This window comes from Micrasema longulum, unplaced genomic scaffold (genome assembly GCF_059751315.1).
Source record: "Micrasema longulum isolate JH-2025_06_02 unplaced genomic scaffold, ASM5975131v1 h1tg002437l, whole genome shotgun sequence".
In the NCBI taxonomy this organism is placed as follows: Eukaryota; Metazoa; Arthropoda; class Insecta; order Trichoptera; family Brachycentridae; genus Micrasema; species Micrasema longulum.
Genome location: NW_028279582.1, coordinates 111,026 through 137,989, shown reverse-complemented (window position 1 = coordinate 137,989; position 26,964 = coordinate 111,026). Strand labels below are relative to the sequence as shown.

The 26,964-nt window shown below is 35.7% G+C and overlaps 1 protein-coding gene across 1 annotated transcript; it reads right to left on the bottom strand.

Annotated features, from left to right (window-relative positions):
* Window positions 1-140: 140 nt before the first annotated feature.
* On the bottom strand, window positions 141-26,078 carry LOC148272210 (L-dopachrome tautomerase yellow-f2-like). The gene is made up of 10 exons (XM_088240355.1): window positions 25,934-26,078; window positions 23,762-23,948; window positions 21,933-22,019; window positions 20,288-20,473; window positions 18,522-18,638; window positions 15,829-16,005; window positions 13,115-13,293; window positions 10,432-10,615; window positions 1,685-1,790; window positions 141-337 (listed from the first exon to the last, which is right to left on the bottom strand). The coding sequence occupies exons 2-10, from the start codon at window positions 23,925-23,927 to the stop codon at window positions 295-297; spliced, it is 1,245 nt and encodes a 414-aa protein (XP_088096481.1). The 5' UTR covers window positions 23,928-23,948; window positions 25,934-26,078; the 3' UTR covers window positions 141-294.
* Between the last annotated feature and the right edge of the window lie 886 nt (window positions 26,079-26,964).

The window sequence follows — 26,964 nt, the reverse complement described above, 5'->3', positions numbered from 1 at the left end:
TAAACCAGCCGACGACAGGTCATAAGCCCAGTAACTGCCTAGACATCCATATTCCCCTTTCTAAAATGTTCTTCATCCCTGTTACAATTTGTTTATATTTTTTGTGTCACCATATTGCTGTTATAAAAAAAAACTTCAAATTGGTATTATGTATGTTTATTTTTTGCTTGAAATTACTATTTTCGGGGTTAGTAAGACCACGGCCAAAAATTTTAAAAACAGGTTATCCGAGGTGATTAAAACTTTGGTCAGCCATGATGCAAAATGTCTATCACAAGAAATTGGTTTGTTCCATTATTGACACACTGTATTTTTTATGGCGTCTTGGATTGAAACCCTGGAACAAAAAAAATACCGCATTTAAAATACATAAATAAATTCTCTTCTATTCCCTAGTTCGCCCGCACCTAGAGTATTCCTCTGTTATCTGGTCTCCATATTATGATGTTCACATCAAAAATATTTAATCAGTTCAACATCGATTTTTGAGAAAGATGGGCTGGAGATTGGGCTTATCCAGAGACCTATATGCGTATAATGAGTAAAAAACTACCTTGAATATATCTTCACTTCAAGACCGTCAAAATAAATCCGATCTTCTAGTTCTGTTTAAAATTCTCAACTCGCTCTTTGATGCGCCTGAATTACTGAGCTCAATAAAATGAAATATCCTAACTAGAAATCTCAGACAAAACTTACTCTTTCATACCGATAAGCATAGAACTTACTATGGTTTTCATCCCCCTATGCCCAGAATTCTTAGGTCTGCCAACAAACATACCAGTCTTGTTTTTTTTAATATCAAATTGTCTTCTTTCATACAATCACCAAATCAAATTAAATTATTAACACCTCTCTCCCGCTTCTACTCCCACCGAGTCTACTATATTCCATTGTGTCTTCTACTTTCCTTTATAATAATTTTCCATGTATATATTGTATATGTCCTTAAAAATTCCCATGTAAATAAAGAAATTATAATAATATTTTATATAAAACAACTTTGTTTTTATATAATGAATAACCACAAAGTTAGTGCTTCATATATAAACTTTATATTAAAATAAATTATACATTGTTTTAAATTTTGGCAATCCATCCTCGTAAGAATGAATATATTTATATAATTAAACATAAAATACAGCACACTCTTTTTTCAAAACGCGACATTTGCTTAAAACGTAATTTTACAGAAGAAGTTTTTTTGTGATTCACGTTAAATTGCGTGAACAAAGTTTGTTTTAAACAATTACACCTTACAACTGCAGGTATATTATTGTGAGTTTATAAATAAATTATTTTTCCGCGTATCTTCTTATTTTGATGAATTGCGCAATGTCGGGTCTCTAATTCATCATTAAACCATCTCCTCCACACTCCGTTTTGGTTGACAGCACCGAATATCTTCCTTAATATTTTTCTTTCAATTACTAATACCATGTTTTCATCTCTTTTTGTCATAACCCGGCATTCGGCGCCATATTCAATGACCGGTCCGAGAAGTGTTTTGTAAATAATGGTCTTTGTTTTCCTAGTGAGCAATTTAGATCCCGGATGTTTAAAAAAGCCTTAATAATATCTGTTTGCTGTCGATAGCCGTGCTCTAATCCTCGGTTCTATAATTGTTATCATTTGTCATTTCAGTACCTAAATATTAAAAATTATCTAATATGAAGTACTTTACCTGAAAACTCTGAAGTTGGTCACATTAGTGTCCAGTGTCGAGTACAGAAAAAAGGGGAACTTATTTGACAAAACCCACACGTTGCCGTCGTCATTCAGTTTCATATCTGCAACAAAACATGTTTACTTTATCATCATCGCTCGCTACCGTCCATATAATTATAATAGTCCAGAAACCGCGTGCGCACATCAAACTGAAGCCGTCAAAACTGCTCATAAATGAGTGGTAATGGTGTGAGTAAAACAAGAGTTTACAATCAGAGAAGTCGCCGATGACGTTGGCATATCGATTGGCTCGTGCCATGAAAGTTTTTCGAATGTTTTGGGTATGAAACACGTGGCAGCAAAATTTGTTCCAGAACAAAAAGAACGGCAAATGGAAGTTTATTTTTTTATTTTACGAACTTATGCAGTCCATTCCAACGATGGTAAATAGAATTTCTTCTAATAAATCTAATAAAATAATACAATAATAAATATTAAATCTAATAAAATAATACAGGAACTAATCAAATAAAATAACCCTAAATAAAATTAAAGCCAAGACAAAAAAATAAAAATTACTTTTATCAAGACAAGATCCGGTCTATTTTAGTGATTTTTTAAATGTATAAAAACTTACACCAAAAAAGTCCAGATCTTGTCTTGAGTTTACAATACGACACAATCGGGACATTGGTGTATGCGAGCCATAGTTTGCGCTGTGCTGATCGAGGAACAGCGCATTATTATTTCGCAACCGGCGGATCGGAACATCGAATGCCACCTGTTCCAGTAACGATGGCACGTCAAATAAGCCATTCAGTAAATTAAACATAAATATGGAGTCGATGTTATTTCTACGTTTTTGTAGACTTGAGATTTTAACATTGACTCCATTTCTCAGTAAATGTAGTCTCCCCTCTCGAGGCCAATAATCCATGCTACTTTACTACTACTAAGTTTCCCCAGTGTCACTGAATGAAATCAACGACGATGCAGAATTACTGAAACGTGTTATAACAGGTGACGAAACGTGGGTTTATGGATATGACGTCGAAACTAAGGCTCAATCGTCCCAGTGGAGGCATTCGGGATCGCCAAGACGAAAATCGCCGAGCACACCGAATACGTCTAACCTCAGCGGCTGCTACAGACAATTTAACAACGAATACAGCTGACAATTTTAGCATACTAAAATTGACAATCGGACTCTCCGAACCCGTGAAATTAAAAAAATTCCCGTTATTTGCTGAATAGACCTCGTGGCTACGCGTGAATGTTTACTGCCATTTATATGTTTTGGTTGTCGGCTTTTCCTTGAGAAGTAGGAACCTGAGCAGCCTGGCAGTACCTACCGCATTGCAACGATTCACACATTCCATATTTAAATTTAAAACTGACAGCTGTATATTTTCCTGAAAAAAACAAATGAATGTCTTCTGGAATCCGCATGATAAACTAACAACAAAATATATTCCTACCGCTATCATATAAAGTTACCGCTAAAGTGTCGATATCATTATTATCATCACGGCATCCAATATCCAAAAATCCTGATACCCAAAGCCGAATAAAGAAAGAACCTAACATCCGCATCACTCCCGCATATAATATCTGGTGGAGCGAGGGGAAGCACTTCAACACAGGTGAGTCGATTGTATATTAAGTGGCAGGAAACGTCCTTAGTAACGTGTGTGTTGGCCGACCTTGTTGGGCCATCTTGGATTAGTTCGTGCGCTCTCTAAGCTGTCGAGGAAATAACTTTCGCGCCTCTCTCTCGCGTCACCACCTCGTATGTCCTCTGTTTTAGCACGTTTTAAAATGGCGTCACCCGCGTTATCGTTATGCTTTGCTCAAATCTTTATAGCGTTGAAAACCGTTTATTATCGAAATAATGAGGTGAGAACTTCTTGAAACGATATAGCGAGCAAATTTGTTCCATAAGTACATAAATAAAAGAATTATTTAATAAAAAAAGATGCAACATTTTTTATAAGGCACGATTTTACAATAAAATACATATTTTACTATTTTCCAATATAGAGAGTGAATGAAATTATCTTTAAAATTTTTTTAGATACGATAAAAAAAATGAAGACCTATGAATACTTTCGCAAATTGGGAATTATTTTGAAATATCAACAATGTTTTGATCTATTAAATATTTTTATATCAAATGTTTGTATACTTTAGTTTGCTATTTAGGTTCTATAGGATATAAGCAGTGCTCGATTTCAGGCGGAACGCGGCGGAACGGCGTTCCGGAACCTCTCTCTGTAAAAAAACTAAATTATTTGAAAACAGTTAAATTTAACTGATTTATTAAACTTATGTTATTATCTATTATCTATTACGGTAAATTAACTCGCAATTTATTAATAAAGCATATAATTGTAGCTCGAAGCTAACAGATAAACAGATAGACTCATCCGCCGCCGCGCACGTGCAGTATAGCTTCCTCCCCTCCAGGTTAGAGATAGACTCGTCCGTCTGGCGTCTACTCCCCACTTCGTTCATCACTAGATGCTCAGTTGCTCAGTCGTAGTCCCGTAGTCGGGAGTCCGTGTTGTCCTGTACTGTACTCTACTACGCGCTACCCACTTGCACACACGGTCTTCTTTTATTTATCTCTGTTACGTTACTGTTACGTGTTATTGTTGTGAAATAAGATGAACAAAAAGTTAACCGATTTTTTTTTACCCTCGGGTGATACTAAGAGACTTAAGCGAACCATTGATTGTGAAGACAACCTCACGCAACCATCTTCAACGACCTTACAACTGTCAACTAGCACTGAAAGGGTAACCAGTTCAGATTCTGACGAACATCACTCTAAAGAACAAGGACAAAAGGTTGAGTGTAACGACAATGCCTTGCCAGATTGTTGGACTAATTTTCAAAAAACGGAATTTTGCGAAAAATATCACTGGTTGTTAATTAAAAATGGAAAGTTAGGATGCAGTACTTGTAAAAAAGTAGGGATCTTATCTGTTAAGAAAAAAACAGGTATGAAAATTTCAAAAGAATGGGCAAATGTTGAAATAGACAGTTATGGTGACACTAAACAGAAAAAGCAAACGTCTTTAAGGAAAAAGATTTTTGACCACAAAGAGAGTGCTGGTCATAAAGCAGCTGCTGAAATCCTAACCGAAAGTAAAGACGGAAAACTGGAGAAAACTATTTTGAGACAGAACTCTCATGAAAAAGAAATAACGGGGAAAATTTTCCGAACGGCGTACAAGGTTGTTAAAGAAAATCAGTCTTTTAACAATTTTGAAACGGAAATTGATTTGCAAGAACTAAATGGGATTAACATGGGTCGCATTTTACACTCAGACAAAGCCTGTGCTAAAATTGCTTTGCATATCAGTAAGGAAATGAAGAAAACCTTTGTAGATGAAATCATTAAGAATGATACAAAACTTGGTTTGATAATTGATGAATCCACGTCCTTAAGTAATAAGTCAAGTTTAATAGTATACGTTCGGTGTTCTTTGCCTAAAACTGGTATGAGTGGCTCCACTAACGTCTTTTTGGATCTAATAGAACTAGATGGCGTTACTGCTACAGCTGTTTTTGACTCTTTGATGAACTGTCTTCGGTCTAATGGAATATCTGACGTATTTTTAAGTAATAATTTAACAAGCTTAACTTGTTATGGTGCTGCTACTATGATCGGTAAGCACAAAGGCGTTGCAACATTATTTCGTGAGAAATTTCCTTCTGTTATTGTTTGGCACTGTGCAAACCATAGACTTGAGCTGTCAGTGTCAGACGTTATTAAATCTGTTTCAGGAGTTAATAGGTTTAAATCTTTTATTGACAAACTCTATGTTGTCTATCATGCTTCACCAAAGAACAGCAGGGAACTTCGAAGCTGTGCAACTCTTTTGGATACAGAAATTTTAAAAATTGGAAGAGTCTTGAGCACCCGTTGGGTGGCATCTAGTTTTAGATCTGTGTCAGCTGTTTGGACGTCATATGAAGCATTAGTCCAACACTTTAAAGAAACTTCAAATGACCCGTCTAGAGACAGCAAAGATAAAAGTACTTTTTCCGGACTTCTTAACAAAATCACAGAAACTAATTTCATTCTAGACCTGGGATTGATGGCAGATGCTTTGCAAGAACTTTCAGAACTAAGTGAAGCTTTACAACATCGGAATGCAGATTTGAACTATGCGAACAGAAAATTGCTAATCACAGTTGGTTTATTTGAAGAAAGAAAAACAGTTCCAGGGTCCTACTCAACAATGGCTCAAGAAGCAGTAAACAACTTGTCTTTTTTCGAGGTTCCTCTCCACACAAAAGAAGGGAGATCAGACAATCAGCCGTTGAACCCCAAAATATTTTACGAGGCCCTTAAAACTTCTATTGAAACGAGACTACTTGATGACAAAGATGTTGAGTTAGCTACAACTCTTGAAGTTATGGATACCAAAACCTGGCCGACGAAACTCCCAATAAGTTTTGGGGAAAATGAAATGAGGAAACTTGCTTCCAGGTTCAAACTTAACGAAAGACAGTTAATTACAGGTTTACGCGAATATATCTACTCCAGAGAGTTACCAGAAAGCCTCAATCCTGTAAAACAATCAATTGACTCGGTTGCCATTTCATCAAGTGAATGTGAAAGAGGATTCTCTCAGATGAACTTAATAATTACACCGCTGCGATCTTCACTCAACATAAGAACGGTTTCTGGCCTGATGTTTTTGAAAATTAATGGACCTCCTCTTAGACTGTTTGATCCAGAGAAGTATGTTAACTCTTGGCTGGTTTCTGGACACCACTCGGCGCTAGCTGTCAAGAGTAAGGAAAGATCAAGAGAAGGCAAATACGAAGAAAACATGATGAAGTTTTGGAGTATATTTTAAGAACAATTTTTGAAACAGTTATGTTGTATTGTTTTACTGCTTTTCATTATGTTTATTAACATGTTACATACATAAACATGTATGTTTATTAACTGAGAAGTAAAAACAGCCTAAAAATGCGTAATTTTAAACTGAAATTTTGAAAATTTTCCGAGGGCCCCCGGACCCCCCTTTAGCTGGGGGGGTATGGAATACCCCCCAGACCCCCCGGTGTGTCCGCCCTTAACAGAGTTCCGGTACCTCAATTTTTAGAAATCGAGCACTGGATATAAGTGATGGTGAAACTATGCTTCGCGATTAATGATATATTGAAAATGAAATTATTTCTCTTTCGTGTTTTAAAAATCCTTCTGTTATCACAGGTTAAGCTTTTTTTATTAAAAAGTGTTAAATTAAAATAAATCGCAATTAAAGCAAAAAATCCTCGCTAAAACATGATTTTTATATAACGTTTAACAGTATGGATGATTTTTCGACTATTTTAAGGTGTTGCGACTTTACCGACGCGACATCTCGATAAACGCTTTCAGACAGATAGGAAAAAATGTGTTAAAAAAACATATTTATATATTTTTTTTATAATGGAAATAATTTTACCGAATCTCAAACTTTACATAATCTTAGGCATGCTTCGGCTAGTTGTTGCTATGTGTTTATACGGCAGCACCTAGCAACATTATATATGCATCTAGCCGTTCAGTTTCAAAACTATTATGGTTATGTTAGAATTTAATTCCGCAAAATTAGCTTATTTTTTTATAGTATTTAAAATAGGCTTTTAAGACAAAAATGACTACCTCAGAACGATAAAAAATATAAATAAATATAATCAAAATAATACTCTGAACGTATTAAAACCACATCAAATGTAATTAAGTCAAGTTGTAGCCCCGTGGCTAGAGTTGTGGACTCGCGGATCAGAGGTCCGAGGTTCAAGCCCCACTCTACCGAAACTTGATTTCCATTTTCTTATAGTGAGTTATTTACGACTCATTGAAAATTACCACCAAAATTGAAATATTCGGGTAAAATTTAAAAATTCAGCAAACAGTTCAATCAAACTTCAGGAATATTACAAAACGCTAGAGTCGCTTGTGTCCATAAAATATTGTATTGTAGTTTTGACACACCGCCGAAATGATTCGAATGTGATTTTTCTCGAGCCTGGGTGTTCTGCGCTGCAGTTGGGCCTCCTGGCCTGTTATGGTGCAAAAAAATGTTTTTTAATATTTCATTTCAGAGATTTTTTCGAGCTGGACGCGCGTCGGATTAATTGTAAAACATAAGGCAGGATGGGGGCATATAAGTTCATAATGTATCAACCGTCAGCGGCCCGTTAGTTTGTGTCAAGCGACAGTGTTATTAATAAATCTCGTATGTTTCGTTTCGAACCAACAACACCCTCTGTCGGACGATAAAATTCAAATAAAAATAATTTAACGGAAAAATGGTCATCTTTTATGGCTCGCGTGTTCAGTGCAAACGAATGTGGTTATACATGTTGGTTCAGTGATAAAGTTTGTGATAGGCAAGTTCTATCATTTTTTAAATGTATTTTTTTTTTTTTTTATTATTTTGCTTTTTTATAAGCTGTTTGCTAAACCCTTGTCTACCGCGCCGCGGCTCTGAGTGCCGTTTTTTTCTCATTTTGAAATAGCCCGAATCAATCAATGCAACCAGAGTCACCAATATCACCTTATGATCAAAATTAAAAAGGAGTTTGGCAAAAAAACGCAAAATTTTAATTTTCAATACTTTTTTTACTATCCGCTTTAAAATACTCACCATTTGCGACGATACACAGTACCAACAGTTAATCTTCTTGTCTATGCACTTCTTTTAAGCTTGCAAAATTATGGTCTTGAGCTCTTGCTGCGAATTCTCAATTATGGCATCAATAGTCTCAAAGCGCGTTCCTCTTAATAGCAATTTTAGCTTTTGAAAAGAAAAAAGTCAGACGGGGCCTGGTCTGGAGAATACGGTTCTAGGGTGATAAGATTAGTCAAATTTTGGGCCAAAAACCACCGCTTTAAGAGACGGCATTTTATCATGGTGTAAAATCTACGAATTGTCTTTTCATATTCCTTCGGTGTTTTTGGGACGAGGGGGGCAGTGACGCGTTTTATATCCAAAACATCTCGATGATGAGATGTTCAATAACAAAGCGTGCTTTCGAATTGGTACACATAGATTTTTCAACACGATTTGCTTTGCTGACTCGATGTTTTCATCGGTACTTGACGTTGCTGGAAATCCAGTGTGTTTATCATCATCTTAGCATTTACCATCGTATTTAAACCTCTTATACCATTCATATACTTGTGTTTTCGACGTACATGATTCTCCGAAGGCTTAATTCAACATTTCCAATGATTCGGCAAACGAAATTTCATTATCAACACAAAATTTGAGGCACGCTTGGTGTGCCAATTTTTAATCCATTGTAAAAATATTATTGTTATCAAAAACATTTTTCACTTTGTGGTATGACATTTTACACTTATTTGTATTTAAATTTGTATAAACCACTTAATTTTTTATTTTATTTTTTAGAATTAAATATTATAAAGAGTATTGCTTTCAATAATGGCTATGAAATAAATTTAATTGACAATATTTTGAATAAAAAACTTAAATTAAACTATAGAAAAAAATACTTATACAGTTCCCAAAATATTTCCAATAAAAATGAGAACTGGCGTAGAATTTTGTACATCAATTCATTTTCTAATAATATAGCACAAATTTTACCTAACAATATTAGGCCAGCTTTTTATACTAATAATAACATAGGTAAAATATTAACAAATTGTAAAGATAAGGATAATAAATTAAATCATTCGGGAATTTATAAATTAAATTGTTTTAATTGCCCAAATGTCTATATTGGAAAAACTTCACGTAAATTTAAAGTTAGAATCAAAGAACATATAAGATGTCCGAGTAATAATCATTTTTCAGAATTCGCAAATCATCTTATATCCGAAAACCATGAATTTAATCAAGAAACGTGTGTAGAAATTTTGCATGTCAATAAAAATGGTTTTCGTTTAGATAATTTAGAACGATTAGAAATGAGTAAAGCCATTAATCAAAAACTTCAAATAATAAATAATCAATTAAATTTAACTTCGAGTCCTCTTTTAAAACTATTCCCGTTATGATTTATTTTATCTTCTTTCTCTCTCTTTCTTTCAATTTTCTGTCTCTTTCATACAATATTTTATTATATAAATAGCAACGCGTGTAATTATAAGTTAGTTAAATTCCTGACGATGAGGTAGTAGCCTCGAAACCGGTCGACGTGTAATTAAAAAAAAAAAAATTAAGTGGTTTTTACAAATTTATAAACAAATAAGTGCATTGTAAAAATCGCTACACAGCAATTTTTCGACTCACTCAAATAGACGCTGACAGAATACTGAGCATCCGATTACCGTCAAACTTTAACAGTTTATCAAAAACAATTTTGTCCAAGCGGCTAAAAAATATCGATTTATGCGGTGCGGCCATTTCAAATTAGAAATTCCCGTTTATTTTTTATCATATGTATGTATCGTAGTTCATTATTCGCACTACAGATTGCAAATGCCTCCGGACCGCGATTATCGTGGAAAGCTAAGGACGTCAAACCTTTGCCATGACGGTATAGTTGAAGACAAATTGTTTCGAGTGATTACGAAGATACACTACCGAATAAAAAATTAAAGAATTGAAAAATTCAATTAAATGTGATGTCATGAATCGATTGAATTTATCCGGTTCTTGTCAGAAACGGATAAATATCGGGATAATCATCGCGTCTAATTGAGCCGCTGGCCTTAACACCATACTTTTCTGCCATTTTTTTACTGAATAATCATTATTAATTTACTACAATTACGATTACCCGAAGGATACAGAAGTAGTTCTTTGTCCTGTGCGACTGTTCCAATGCTTCGGGCCTCCAGTTTCCGCTTAGTATTCCAACAGTTGAGTGAGCTGGTGGCCGGCTGCGTAGAGAACATCACTCCGGACTCCTGGTCTACGACGTGGATGTTGGTCTGGGACTTGGGACCTCTGTTCCCGACAGTCTGCAAAGTAATAAAATAAAAATAGGAGACTCTTAGGGGTGCTATTGTGGGGTAATTAGTACAACTGACGGAGGCCACGTATTGTAGGGTGTTAAATGGCACAAAGGTGTCGTTTTGAATCCGGATTCTACATTTCAAATATACATAATGAGTTTCACCGCCCTTATCAGTTTGTTGTAGATACCCAAGACTAATCTGTTGCAGAAATAGTTGAGTGTACATCTTTAAGAATGTGCTAAAAAAATCCTTTAGATGCGGTGATGTAACATCATGTTACCTCAAGCTAAAGACAGAATATTCTAAAGGTCAGACATAGAGACATACCGTTAAATAATTCCCTTTCAATAATTTATAAAAATTATATTATTATTTTGGCCTGTTAGAACAAAATCAGTTTAAAATCGAAAATACGCCAGTCAGCGTAAATTCCTGTTCACTGCCAGTAACCGAATGATTGAACATATTTATTCTTTTGTTTTAGTCTCTTTCACAAAAACACCAGCCATAGAACAGCATTCTGTCTTGGTTTTTATAAATTATACTCTCGTGCTCTTTCTTATACCGTGGTTGCGAATTGTGTGGGTATGTATTGATCAAGTATTGTCACAACTTCTACACCCTTTGTACCCAAAACCACTTCCCACCTCAGTATCCTTTGATCTTAAGACCTCGTGTCGTACATCGCGCGTTTATTTCGTTGAACGTGTGCCGCATCTTAAACTTTGTTTTCACCAGCCACCAGTTTCGAGCTCCAGATCGGGGGCCTGCCCTAGAGCTAGTGCCACTCGCAAGTGATCAGTCGGACCACAGCAAGTCCATCAAGAAAGAAGATAAGGTTAGTGGCATCCCTTCCTAATCCATCTCATTTGCTGGGGTCGTGACCGATTTACTCTGATACCGCATATCGCAGATACTCACTTATTTTCACTAAAAATAATATCGTAGAAGCCTTAAGGCTTTGCTCCCCACTATTTCTTGCCCCGCATCCGCATAGGAATTCGTTTTCCCATCATACCGTAAGACAGATTTATTTTGCTATTGGCATCTTTTTCATTCGTATAATTATTATTCGCATCCAGCATATTTTTACAAATCCGGCGTGAAAATGTACACTCCATTTTTAAAGAGATATTGTATCAAATTTTGTATCCTAAGTAGACTCCTGTTTCACACAGCCACACAAAAAATGATAAAGTCAGCTGGTCTTGACCCGTTAGGGTCACTTGAAAAAATTAATTAGTATCTTGAAATCATCCTTATGAAATATTCTCGTGGCTAGTTTATTGTTCCTGAGGAACAGAACTAGAAAAAGAGCGCTCACTAAAGCTTGCCATGGCGTGGAAGTTATTTGTCCTATAGTCGTTAGGGTTATGGGGTTTATAGTCCATGACCGATGACACACGTCCTAAATAATTTCACCTGAAATATAGTCATAATTCCAAGAAGAAACGAAGCGTTTTCTATTAAATTCATTCTGCGAAACACGATATTAACGTCCTGCAGTATATAACCACTTTGTATCCCAGAGCCATGTAAACACGTGATTATATAACCACGCGTTGTGTCCCGGTTCCGTGTTTTCACGTGATTTACCAGCTGTCTAAAAAAGTGCATTTTATTGACATCTTGTGACTTTTATTAGTACTTTTTCGCTGCTGGTAAACCACGTGAAAACACGGGACCGGGACACAAAACACAAAAAAAGGAGTGAGGCCCTGTATATGTGCGAACATTGTAATGGGCAATGTGGCTCTACATAAAGGCCAATGTTGGCAAAACTATCGCACGAAAATTACTAATTTAATTATTTCAAATAGATATGAGAAGTTTCAATTGATTTAACTCAGTGTTGTCATAATTACGACATTTTTAAGAAACCCTTCACAAAGCATGAAATTTCACAAAAATAGGCCGGGCACAGGGTAAATTCTATGCGTATTCGGCCGGTGCTCAAAGTGTTAACATCGTCCCTACCATAGAGATATGAAGAACAAACAACGTGGCCTAGAAAGAGACCACAGAGCGCAGTCAACGCCCAGTTCAGTCAGTCAGTCACTCAGTTCAAGTGCAGTCTCTTCAACCCACCATCACCGCTACGCTCGCGCTACACAACCAAGTGTTGTATATTATTCTCCATGTAAAGAATACGCGTTAAACAGCAATCTCGTATCTTCTGCTAATCTCTAACTGGGGTAGGAGAACATTGGTGACCTCGACGTGATCTTCCTCCAGGATACCGGGGTGGCGTCCTATAGAACGCTCAACTGCTGCAGAGATCTCCTCCAAACGACGCGTATCTACGAAATATCCAGTTGAACGACAGAAGACAACATGCAGCACGCTAATCTCACATGATTACGTTGATCCCGCTCACCTACGCAGTTCCCGCCTAGTTTCATTGAGTTCGCTCAACTGCAACGAACACGCTCCACTACACTGAACTCGCTCTTCTACGCTGACTCATCTACGCATCTACAGGGTCAACAGAATGATAATCACCTTGAAATCATCTCCATGGAATGTTCTCGTGGCCAGTTTCTTGTCCCTGAGGACGGAGCTAGGAACAGAGCGCTCACTGAAGCTCGCCATGGCGTGGAAGTAAACTGTCCGATAGCCGTCGGGGTTTGGTACTCCCAGAGCAATGCTGAATACTCCGTCATCCCATTGAAACTGCAAACCTACAAAAGCACAAAAATATATTTATTTAGTTCAACAACAACAAACCATCACGCCATTTCCCCGTAAGGGTAGGCAGAGAGGAAAGAACGCCACATCACTCTATCCTTGCATACAGATCTCGACATGTCCATCTTCAAGTATTTGTTCGATTTGGTTGTGTCATGTTTTTCTCGGTCTCCTTCCATTTCTGCATCCATCAACATCAACATTCGTACTGTAAATATTTTTAGCCGTTCTTTTGCTGTCCATTCGCTCTACATGTTCAAATCAGCGCAGAGCTCTTTTCTTGATTTTGTCGATAATGATTGTCTCAGCCTTACATAATGTACGGATCTCAACATTTGTGCATCTATCGTACATAGTTTTACCACACATTCGCCAGAGAGATCGCATTTCGACAACATTCAGCCTACTTTTATCCCTGTTTTTCCAAGTCCACACTTCGCTCCCATACATCAAGGTCGGGACCAGGACCAGGTTGTGAACTGCTAATTTTGCCTCCTGCGACAAACATTTTTTTGCCAAGATTGATTTAAGTGAACCGTTCACTCTGTTCCCGGCATTCACCCTCCTTTCAATATCTTTCAATAATCAATATTTATTTGAATAAAATATTTAAATTAATTGCAACTCAGAGGGAAACATCTTTGAGAAGGGAATATGGCAGTCTAGTCATTTACAAGGCTTATGACCTGTCATTGGCTGATTTTTTATTTTTTTTAAATTTATTGGGGATATCAACAGTAATATATGTAACAAAAATACAACAAATAAAATATACAGAGAATAAAACCAATGACAGATATCCACAGAAATACATTAAATACACGTACAATACATACTAGTGTGTTTGTGTGAATGTAAGTGAGTGAGAGGGTGGGTGAGTGGGTGTTATATTGGAATGAGAGTGGACATGTGTGTAAATATTGTAATGTGTAAATATTAAGTGTCAAGTGTCGAAAATACAAATATATTAAAAATATTAAGAATTAGAGATAAAATATAGTAAAATAAAATAAAATAAGATAAGATAAAATAAGACTTTATTATTGAAACTAAGTATAAGACAAAAAAGTATGTTTTAAGACGCGCATTTTAAATGTTATTTTTTTACAATCAAATGGATCAATAAGGGGAAAGTTCAAATTATATTCACTAACAAAACGTATAAGTGGAGAGTTCTGGGCATAGTTCGTACGAACTGCTGGCACATAGAATAGAGAGCTCGACGTGTGACGGGTGCGGTAGCCGGGGACATTTAATGATAGCTCCGACAAAAGAGCCGGACTATCAAGGCGTCCACTAAGTTTTAATTAATTAATTAATTAATTTAAGTTGGCATTTTACACACTGTGTAACATTCACCATTCTGTCTATATTTGAACATCCACATTTCCTCAACTCTTCCATCTGTTGACTTTAATGCAGTAAAAGAGCTGAAACCTTTATCAAGCGTGTGAGATTCATCCGGCTGAACCAATTCACCCGCTAGACAACGCCTGAAAACAATTTTCCAATTTTTATACTTCTTTTACTAGTTTGTTTTGAGTATATAAATGTTTGTAGACAGGCTGCATTTCCTCCCTAGGGATTTATTTAGATCTAAATTAGTCACGACAGAGATAGAAAACGTTTTTGAGAAGGGAATATGGAAGTCTTACAAGAGGCCACTTAAACTAGCAAATGACGGGTTATTTGCTGGTTTATTAGCTTTATTAATACCTAGACTTCCATATTTTCTTCTCCAAAATGTTTTCCCTCTCTGTTGCAACTAATTAAGATCTAAATTACTCCCTAGGGAGGAAATTCAGCCAGTCTGCAAACATTTGGACGTACTTAAAACATTGTTGGATTAAAACAAAATAAAAAATATTGTAAAAATTCACTACCACAATACATAGTTTACCAATGTGTCGCATATTGCGTACGAAGTAAAAGAGTAATCCTTATATATAATTTTCTCACACACTTTTTACGTCTCACTCACGATAATACAGGTATATTCTTGAGCAAGAGAGATGATTTCACGCGTCACACGCACAAACAGCAATGTTTCTAATGACGCCCGTTAGTACGTTAGTAAAATTTCTTGAAAGTAGCTGTTAAGTAAATAACGGCATTTAACAATGTTTTTCCTGGCCAATTACCTTTCTTTCCCATCCTTCCCTTGACCCATCCTTATGGTACTTACCTGACATGAAGATAGAAGAAATTCAAAATTAGAAGATTTGAATTTAGAACAAATCAAAACAACATTATTGACCGTACATAAAAAGTTCTTGAATCCAGTACCCGAAATTGAAGAACATTTACATCATATCAAAGGTAGGTGTCCATTCCATGTTCCTATCCTTTGCTCAAATGTTTCCAACCTATCACAGTTTTGAATGAAATTCGTTTTTCCATTACAGTCCGCGTTTTCGTTAACAGTAGCTTTCCGACATTCGTTAGGGACGGTTTTTTCACCCGCACTGCGAGGGTAAGCTAATGGCTATTGGGTTGGTGATTATTATATGAATTTAATTGCATCTTACCATTCAGTTCGAAGTCTCCTTCCTCTGGACTGAGATGAAAGAAGTTGTGTTTGACCCTCCAAGAGTCGTCTGCCTTGAGGCTGTACACCACGATACCGTTATTGAGTAGGTCGGGTATGTATGCGAAGGCATTCCCACAATCTCCTTTGGGAACATCCACAGTCAGGCTCACCATTCCTGGAACAAAACGGGGAACGATTACAATCTATTAATTTATTTTTTTTAATTCGTCCCACGGCTTTCGAACGTTTAACAATCACACACATTTGAACCGATTATTTGTAAAAGTCGAAGGCCTACTGTATTTAAAAAATAAGTGAGATTCATTGTCCATCGACCGATGATACACAGACGCGCAATCATGTCATTTAAAATATAGATCAACGACTGATGAAGTAAGTTATCATTTTATATTGAACTATCTGACCCGACAAACGTTGTCCTGCCCGAACGTTGGCTTGCCTTGGAAAAATACTTTTTATTGATAAGTAGGTACCTAGGTACTTTTTTGTGATTAAATTCCAAAACTAAAAATTGTTAAAATTTAAGTATGTACTTGTTGATGGTTGAATTCCAAAACATAAAATATTTTTTTTTTTAATATGGCATTCTTTTTTCAAACGTCAAACTCCGGTCTTCTCACCAACAGAGGGGTGTACTTATGTAGGAATACGATTTTAAAAAGTTTACTAAATTTAATATTATTTTAGTATTACCAAAAATCCAGTAAAAAGAAATAAATGGGTAGAAATTATAAAGAATTTAAGGAACAAATCTGATTGAGATCCACCAAAAATAAATGCTGTTTGTAAACATTCAAAAACAAACTTTTTTTATACACAAAAAAACAACATATATATGCAGATATATATTTTATACATGCAGATATAATCTGCATGTATAAAATTATGAACTGTCTCATTGATGCCCCTGAAATTTTGCAAAAGATTCTTTTTAACGTTCCCACCCGTAGACTAAGAAATAATGAAATGCTTTTCCTCGGTCACTACAGGACCAATTATGGTGCACAGTCGCCTTTGCCCAGAATGATCAGGCGGGTGAACGATCATCAAGATCTTGATTATTATGGTGTAAGGATGTCTTTCTTTACAAATCAGCTAAAGAATCTGTATAGTTAGCCTATGCTTTTTACTTAATCTAAAAAATCTATCATCTGTCTTTGCTGCTTATTTCTGTTCCTTATATTTTTTTATTCCTTTGTAAAAATTTCTTTTAATTGTAATGTTTATAATGGACTTTGTCCGTAAATAAATAAATAAATAAATAATAAATAAATAACATCTTTCCATATTTTTGCTAATGCATTCTCCTCGAATGCAACCCTGGTAGATCAAATAATAAAACGTTTATGCTCTTTACTTCTTTTTTACACATTGGATTGAATATTTTAATATCTACGAACACGCACAGCGCAAAGATCTATGTTTCTCTGAAAACCGCACGTAAATCGCTTAAACCGTTTAGAAGGAGTTCAGTGACATTGTGTAATGTGTGTACAGAGGAATTATATATATATATATATATAAAGATACAATACATTATTTAAATTTGTTGCAACAGAGAGGGATAACGTTTTTGAGAAGGGAATATGGAAGTCTAGACATTTACAGGGCTTATGACCTGTCATTGGCTGGTTTAAGTGGCTAGTTTACACACTTTATAACATTGACCATTCTGCCTATGTTTTAACATCCACGTTTCCTCAACTCGTCGATCTGTTAACTTTTGTGAAGTAAAAGAGCTGAAACCTTTATCACGTGGGGGTGGAAATTTGGATGTTCAAACATAGGCAGAATGGTGAATGTTCCACAGTGTGTAAAGTGGCCGTTTGAACCAGCCAATGAAAGTTCATAAGCCCTGTAAATGCCTAGACCATATTCTCTTCTCAACATTTTTTTCCTTCGGTTGCAACAAATTTAAATATGAATGACTCCCTTCGGAGGAAATCTAGCCAGTCTGTAAGCATTTGGACTAACTTAAAACATTGTTGGACAATACACTATATTCTCCAAGAATAACAGTAGTGTACATAAAACATTCGTCTCCGTAAGATCAACGTTCTGCAGTTCATTCAGGCCATAGAGATATGAAGAACAAAGGAACGTTGTGTATAAAGCAACCACAGGGCGTGGTTATCGCCCAGTCAGCCCAATCGGTCAGCACGAAGAATCAACTCAACGTAGTCACTCAGTTCCACTTGCGCGACATAATTCCATTCATTATTGAGTCGCCACGTAATGACAGGGTTACGAATGATGAAATCAGGCGAGAGTGTAAATCTGAGTCAAGTATAATTAATAAAATTAAGAAAGGGTCCGGTCCGGTCATGGTTCAAGCAAGTATATATGGCGAAAATTAACGGTAACGTGAGACGATGACGACTAAAAAAGACGTGGCATGATCAGATAAACCAAAATCTTAGGTCTGATCATTTAAAAAGTAGGCAAAACCGAAGGGCATGTATGGCAAGAAGAAGCTAGAAATGTATGCCAGGAAAGATGTGTGTGGCTGTCCATTCTCTCTACCTACCCCTACGGGAAAATGACGTGATGATAGTAGTAGTTACGCGTAACAAATACACACATCAAACATCAGCCTCGTGTTTTCTGCCAATCACCAACTGGGATAGGAGCTCCAACAACCCTCACAACATAAATTCTACGATCATTTACCTGTGGGATCATTGTTGAGATAATCTCTTATGTTTTGGAGCTCGTGGGTTTTGATTATGGTATCAGATTTCAGGTCTATGATAACTATTTTAGGAGCTCTTACTCTGGCTGAAGAACCTGTAAACAAAATGTGAAAATTCATCAATGTCTTTATTTGCAGTCTAATATGTAGCAAAAATCGGCCTGCCAGTATCGCACAGTCAAAAGACAATATTCGGTCTGAAATAAACGTGATTTTCAGTGCACTGAGCTGGTGTGTTTTTCAAAATATGCGGAATAGATCGGAGGAATGTGTACAAAACAATAGTCGACACATACAATTAAGAATAGTTCAGAAGCCGCATACGCGCATCAAACAGAAGGCGACTTAACTACTCTTAAAGGAGTAGTTTTACGTTTTGACCCATTAGTTTATTTGTAGACGTCGCTTAGTACGCAATTCCTGATTTGAATTCAACTATGCCGTGTTGTGTCCCTTTAACGTGAAAAAATACTGCTAGGATGGGATCACATTTTATATGTAAGTAGCAAATGCATGTTTTAGTAGCAAATGCATGTGTAAGTAGCAAATGCGTTACTCAAAAATTGAATTATTTTTCCATCTGTCAGATTGTCAAAAAAAAACGAAATGGACATTTTGTTACTGTTGCCAAGGTAGTCAATTTTTTTCGCTACTTTGCTCGTCTAATAAGAAAACGAATGAGAATCGGACCTCTCGGATTAAACAACGCCGTGGTGGACATTTATTTATTTATTGACGGACTTATGCAGTCCATTTCAAAATTTTTCTTAATTAGTTACTAATCACTAATTTGACCAACATTATCTTCAAAACATCAAGTATTATTTAAAATTACATAAAAATATCCGTTTCCTGTCAAATGAAATTTGTTTTATTTTTTAAGTTCAAAATCAATAAAATTTTAGAGAAATTAACACATTGCTTTTTTTTAAATATAATTATCTTACTTTTGTGTTTTGATTATATTTTTCGCGATCTGGCAACTGAAAAGTGGAGCAAAGGGGGGAGATTTTTCGACACAGTCCGATGAATTCAAATATAATTCTACGCTCCTTCTGGCCTATTCTTAATTCAATGGGTCGACATGTGAAGATTTATTATAACGGGACCCCGTGAATAGTTCTCACTCTCCAAGCCCAAGTCTATAAAGAGGCTAGCTTCTGTGTGGAAATTGAGAGTTTCCACTTTGCTAAGTCTCCTCCTCCAGCCCAGATCCGTTAAGTAGCGGGTTATTAGGTAGGGGGCGAGCACTTTAACATCCTCGGGTTTAACCACTGGTCCCCGAAGGATGAGGCTCCTTTTATGATGTAAGGCATCACATTCACATAGAATGTGTATAGGCGTTTCCTCATCTGCAATTCAGAATTAGAATTCTCGAAGTTTCGGAAAGATTCATTCTAGCAAGGTGATTGTTCAATCTGCAGTGCCCTGGGCGGGCTCTAGTGATAACCCTCACTTAATGAGGCTGAGCTTTATGAGGTCAAAAGCAAAACTTTGCGAGTACCCTTTTATCAGTTTTTTTGCATGGTGCCGACAAGATACTTTTTGCCGAAGCATTACACTCTGATTCAGGGCCAGGGCCCACAACTTAAGCTCGTTACGAAAAGCATATTTGGGCAACCCACAGTAGGGCTCAGAGCCTACTGGAGTTGTCTTAGCTTCCAGCGTTGCCAATTCATCAGATTTTGTCACTTATTTAACAATATTTTCTTTCGCCCTTACACACCAAACAAAAATACCTAACCGTTTAAGTTAGCGAAGCCCGTGTCGACGATCCACAGTCTCCCGCAGGAGTCCAACTTGGGGCGAGAAGTGCTGACGAGGGAACCTTCCACAGCCAGGTCGTTGGCCTCCTTGCTCGGGTACGGTCGCAGGGCGGGACTCTCGTTTTTATCCGTCAGATCCACGTAGTTCAGGGTGGAAGGGACTCCTGAAAACCGAATCAGAATGTTCAGCGGTGTATATATTTTTTTAAGACTGTGAGGCTAAAGTCCATGATCGATGATAGCTGAAATAGAGCGACGACCGATGAAGCGAGTCATTGTATTCTATAGAATCTAATACAGCATATTATGCAACTATAACAGAATTGCATAGAAATACGAGAGCATCGTCTTGCAGTACATAAACATCGTCCATACCATGGAGATTTGAACAACAAAAGATCGTGGCCTATAAAGAGACCGCAGGGCGCAGTCATCGCTCGGTTCAGCTCAGCATCAGTCAGCTCAGCCAGTCCGAAGACTCAGCTCAAAGCGGTTACTCAGTCCCAGCATTTAGTTCAATTACAGACTCTTCAACCCATCATCGCCGCTACGCTCGCGCTACACAATCGATTGCTGTATCTTATTCGCCACGCGCATTAAACTGCAACCTCGTGTCTTCTGTTAATCTCTAACTGGGGTAGGTGCGCCAACTCCTAACAATCCAAACCCTACAAGATTATCAAACATAGCTAAAAATATTTATCGGGCCTAAGACTGGAAAGATGCGACAATTTGTCACTCACTCGACAATAGTCGAGTGGTCGTCTCAGCCGCTTCTCATAATGCTATTCTTGAAAACCTTTCGACAATTTAATCACAAAGTCGAATGAAAGGTGGCAACATTTACAAATAAGTCATATTGTTTTGAGTATGTCTAAATGTTTGAACACAAGCTGAATTGTATCCCCAGGGAGTTATTTAGATCTAAATGTGCAGCAACAGAGAGGAAAAACATACCCACGAAGCTAATAAGGAAGTCTAGGTATTTACAGGCCTTATGACCTGTCATTGGCTAGTATGAAAGGCCCCTTTGCATATTGGGTAACATTTGCCATTCTGCCCGTGTTTACGCATCTAAGTTCCTTCAATTCTTCCATCTCTTCATCGTAAAGTTAAAGAATTGATGCGGGTGACATTCTTACCGATATATTTCACCTACATAGATTCTTGGACCGGCCGATTACATCAACAATATGTTGAGTATTTCCATTTTTTTTTAGACAAGAACTGGATTCAAGCCCCTTGGGAGTTATAAATATTGATATATTATAACAGGGATGAAGAACCTTTTTTGCAGACGCTTGATATTTTTATTTATTTTTAATTAATAAATTTCATAAAAGGTACATGTTTTAAAAAAAAATCTATACATACATATCTACTATTACTCATCTAGTAAATGTTATCACTGTAACTCTCCAAAAAAAGACACTAACTCTTATGCTACTTACACTTTTATATCAATTTTTTTATGAGTGTATCCCGGGACCACAAGCACGGTAGTCTGAGAGCAGCCCTGGATACAAAAACACAAGTCCAGGGTTTTGTTTTTATTTCACACACTGTACTGTATTCTTCATCAGCCTGGTTACAGAGAGCTATATGCCATAGATTGGAACTAACCTGGACGTCTTCGTGGCACTCCGAGGAACAACCTGTCTCCAAGTATTTCTATTCCCATCGGTACATCTATTACACTCTCATTTTGGCCTAAAACAAATAATAATACATATTAGTTTATTTATTTATTTATTTTACAGAAACAAACAGTCGACAATGATATAATAACATTTTAAAAATACGGTTTAAAGGCAGACCAGCGAAGTTTCTAAATAAAAATAATACATATTAAATTGTGGTAAAACAAAAGGGTATGTTTATGTGTATTTGTATGAGAGTAAGTGAAGAGGTGTATTTGTGTGGTGTGGGATTAAGTGTTTAGGTGTGTGTAAGAGTGAGCATCATTAAATAGCAAGCGGGATCGTATCGCAGCTAGAAAGAATAAGTCTTAATTTATTTTCAAATAAATAAGGGGCGTGTTAAATACGTATATCAATTGATGAGAAAAAGCATTATAGTTAGAGCAAGGACGATAAAAGAAAGAGTGTTGTGCATAGTTAGTGCTACAGACTGGCAGATGGAATAAATACTTATTTCTTGCCACGCGAAAGGGGGACATTGAGATTAATTTTGGAGAGTAGGTTAATAGAGTCTACTTTATCATTTAATAATTTATATAAATAGCCTAATTCAGATAAAGTGCGTCTATTTTCAAGGGTAAAAAATCCATTTTGTTTAGCAGATTGGCTGTAAGTGCAAAGCGTTTTATTTATTTTGTAATCTTAGGTATTTTAAAAACACATAACAATATTTTAAGTAAGTCCAAATTTTCGTAGACAAAATATTGCATTTCATTCCCCTGGGAGTCATTATAAATATGAATTACAACAGAGAAGGAAATATGGAAGGCTAGGCATTCACAGAGCTGAAAAATCTATCTTAAATTAATGACATACATAACTAAAATTTGGACATAATTTAAAAACATATTTAACTGAAATTTTGTCATAATTTAATGACATATTTTAATAAAATTCTGATAATTTTATGACATACTTAAGTAAAATGATTTTCTAGTATAAATACATACTTAACTAAAATGTTGTTTTAATTTAATTACCTGCTTAACTAAAATTGTGTCATAATTTAATTCACGTCATAAAATTAAAAACACGTTATTTAAATTCGTTGATAATTTACCGACATACTTAACTAAAATTCGTTTATAATTTAAAGTAATACTTTTATTTTTTTATATTTAAATCTTAAAGTAGGGCACACATATCATACATATTGTTATGTGTGTTCTAATAATAACTTTGCAAAATATTTAATTTATAAATCGTTTATCACATATGTCTTGACCATTATTTTAAATTTTGATATGTTTTTTTTCTTCATAAATATTTTTTTTCCATTTCGTAATACTTTTTAATTGCTTTACATAAAATTGAATTTTGTGACTTTGCCTTTTTCCTAAATGGAAGTCTAATTTTGTTCTTTTCTCTAGTATTGTGATCGTGTTCATGCTGGTTCCGATCAATTTTTTTCCGAAATTCTGTTTTTTTATTAGAGTTTATAATTTTATGAGCAAATATCATTGTATTGTCAAATATTCTTTGTTTATATGTTATTACTAGTTTATTATGTCATAAATAATTTTATTTCCGTCATAATTTAATGACATACTAGACTTCAATTCGTTAATATATATTTTTTAAAACTATACATATGTGTATGCAATGGTGATTGGATTATAAAAAACCTATTTAATCCAATAAGTAATGCTTATAACGAGCAAATTCACTCGGTCCCGTATTCCTCGTAATAACCGAGTTCGGCTTTTCATACATGTATGTTTAGAAGGAAAAGAGATAAATGTGCCGACTCACCCGCTAGACCCGATTCTTCATACTGCAACTGCTTCCAAGAAAATACTTTGGTCAGTTTCCTGGCGTCCACTTCCTTAGTCCGCCCGCGGCCCCTGGACCTTCCGCTCGCGCCGTCTCCAATCAGGAACATTAAGCTCGCCCACAGCCATATTCCCAGCAATCTCATCGTCAAATCAATTCGAGGAGCCTGAAATCAAATGTTGAAATGCGACAACTCGAGAGTTATGGGGAAATTATTTTAAGTTGATTGAATACATACTTTGATGGCTTCGACGGATTACGCCTTTGACAAAGTATAAAATAATGTGGAAAAACAATTATTATGAAACAAAACACCCGAACACAGTGTAGAAAATATAGATACATTAAATAAAATCAGCAGAAAATAAAGAAATAATGAAGAAAACTTAAATAAGAAATTATAACATAGGTATGCAGCAAATTAACAATAAATAAAAGGTTTAAATATAAAAAGTATTGAAGTAACAGACGCGATGTATCATAGTATAAACAGTAACACAAGTAGAACACTTTTTTATGATGTAGAAAAGAAGTGATTAAAAAGTAATGATTTTAATTGGTATCAAGATAAATGAAATAAATCTAAGTTTCCACGTTCGTTCGCTAACATGTGGAGCCGTGGAATAGGTGAATATTTAGCAAAGTTTGAACTATGCAAATCTGTGTACGTTTTCGAAGGGTACAAGTGTGATTTTAAAAATGTAGGCCCGACTTACACGTACCGTCAAAATCCACACGGCACGGTAAAATTAGGGTGGATTGACATTTGTCGTATTATTTTGTATTTATTTACAATTTATTCAGGGGCTACTCTTAGGCAAAAATCCAGCAAAAGAAAATCAAGTTATCTGTCCTATCCAAAATTGGGCAATTACAATGTGCACTCTGAAGACAATTATTATTATGTAGTTTGATGTTAAGATAAGCATTTTGTGAATAGTTTCTAGAACTGATATGAAATGGAATGAAGTTAGTTTTAGATTTATTAAGAGTTAAGTAATTAGTATCCAGCCATGCCTTTACTTCATTTAGATATTTTTCGGCTTTCTCATATGTTCCCTTCCATGTCTTATCTTTGAATAATAGAACGGTGTCATCAGCAAAACTTAAAACAGAACCATCGGAGTATTTAAATTAAGAATAATTTTGGTCCTAGAATACTACCTTGAGGTACTCCGTAGGTAATATTGGTTTGGTCACTTATTTTACTATTTATTTTGTCAACTTGTTTTCTGTCGAGCATTTAACTTTGAAATAATTTTAGTTCTTTATTATCGATGCCTATTCCTCTAAGTTTTTAGAAGAGTGTTTTATGATTTAAAGTATCAAATGTTTTCGATAGATCGAGAAAGATACCAATACATTATTATTAATTAACTTAGGGAAGTACGTTTTCAAGAGGTGGAAGAGAAAAAAAAGGTGTTGAAAGGAGCGTGAATGCGGGCAGCAAAATTGACGGCGTACTAAACACAGTAATTGCTAATAAAAATATGTCAATCGAAGCTAAACTGGCAGTGCACAACGAAGTTTTATTCCCAGAACTTATGCATGGAAGTGAAACATGGAACTGGCAGAGAAAGGATGAAAACCGAGTGAACGTGGTTGGAATGCGATCTCTTAGACAAATCTGTGGAAAATCAATGTATGACAGGTTACGAATGGTGAAATCAGGCGAGAGTGTAAATCTGAGTCAAGTATAATTGATAAGATTAAGAAAGGGTCTCTGAGATGGTTCGGTCACGTAGAACGAATGGATGACGAAAGAATGGTAAAACAAGTATGTATAGCGAAAATGAACGGTAACGTGAGACGAAGACGACCGAGGAAGACGGGGCATGATCAGATAAACCAAAATCTTAAGTCTGGCCATGTCAAAAGCAGACAGAACCGAAGGGCATGTATGACAAGATGTAGCAATGTGGAAGAAGCTAGAAATGTACGCCAGGGAGGATGTGTGTGGCGGGCCATTCTCTCTGCCTACCCCTACGGGGAAATGGCGTGATGGTAGTAGTAGTAGTAACTAATTAACTAATTTCTCCCTCACACCACGCGAGGCAAGCTGCAGGTAAAAGTAATGATTTTAAAAATGCAATTGTGCAGTTTTCACAAAATTAAAATTATAACATAACTAATTTAAAAAATTATAAATACCGAAAATGTGGATCACTGTGACTTGTTCACTTCGATTTCGAATAGTGACTTAAAAATCGCTTCCCTTGGTTCGTTTCCTACAACTTCGTTTCCTTAACTACACAACCGATTCAATGGAAAAGCTTCAAGTGACTAAGTAAACAAATATGCCAATAATTTAATCAAACTAAAATATTTCTTCAAGTGTTGCTTGCGTCCAATATCTTCAATCGTCTTTTAACTTAAAAAGGTGCACGAAGGTATTATTTATTTATTTTTATTTGGGAAAAAAACAACCTTTTTTGCATATATTGAAAATTGTTAAAACAGTCAACATCAATTTTCTAAAGTGGTTTAAGCTATTGATAAAGTACATTATCGGTTTCAAAATAAAAGCAATTAACAATTGAGAAATGCTAGGCCATTAGAAGATGCAAATAAAATAATAATGCATATATTTATGAACAGTAATAAAAATAAAGTTAATTTAAACAATAACATATTACAACAGAGATGAAGAACATTTAAGTGAAGGTAATAATGGGGCATCTACAGGGCTTATGACCTGTCAATGGCTGGTTTAAGTGGCCACTTTACACACTGTGTAACACTCTCCATTCTGCCCATAAATATTTTTTTTTATTATTATGTAAATAAAACACGAGTGATACTTTAATCCACAAATTTGGAAGTATCACTCGTGTTTTATTTATATAATAAATTACAATGAACTTCCATCAAGAATTTTCACTTACAAACTTAAATGTCATAAATATTCAAATGAACATCTGTATTCCTTCAATTCTTTCATCTGTTGATGTTTGAGAAGTTAAAGAGCTGAAGCCTTTATTTATGCGGGTGAGATTCATCTAATTGAATTATTTCACTTACAAACTAGACTAGGCAACGCCTGAAAATGATATTTTTTCAATTTCTTTACTTCTTCATGGACCAGGTGGATTTATCAACAATATTTTGAGTTTGTCCAAATTTTTGTAGACAATGACCTAGACTTCTATATTACCTTCGCTTAAATGTTCTTCGTCTGTGTT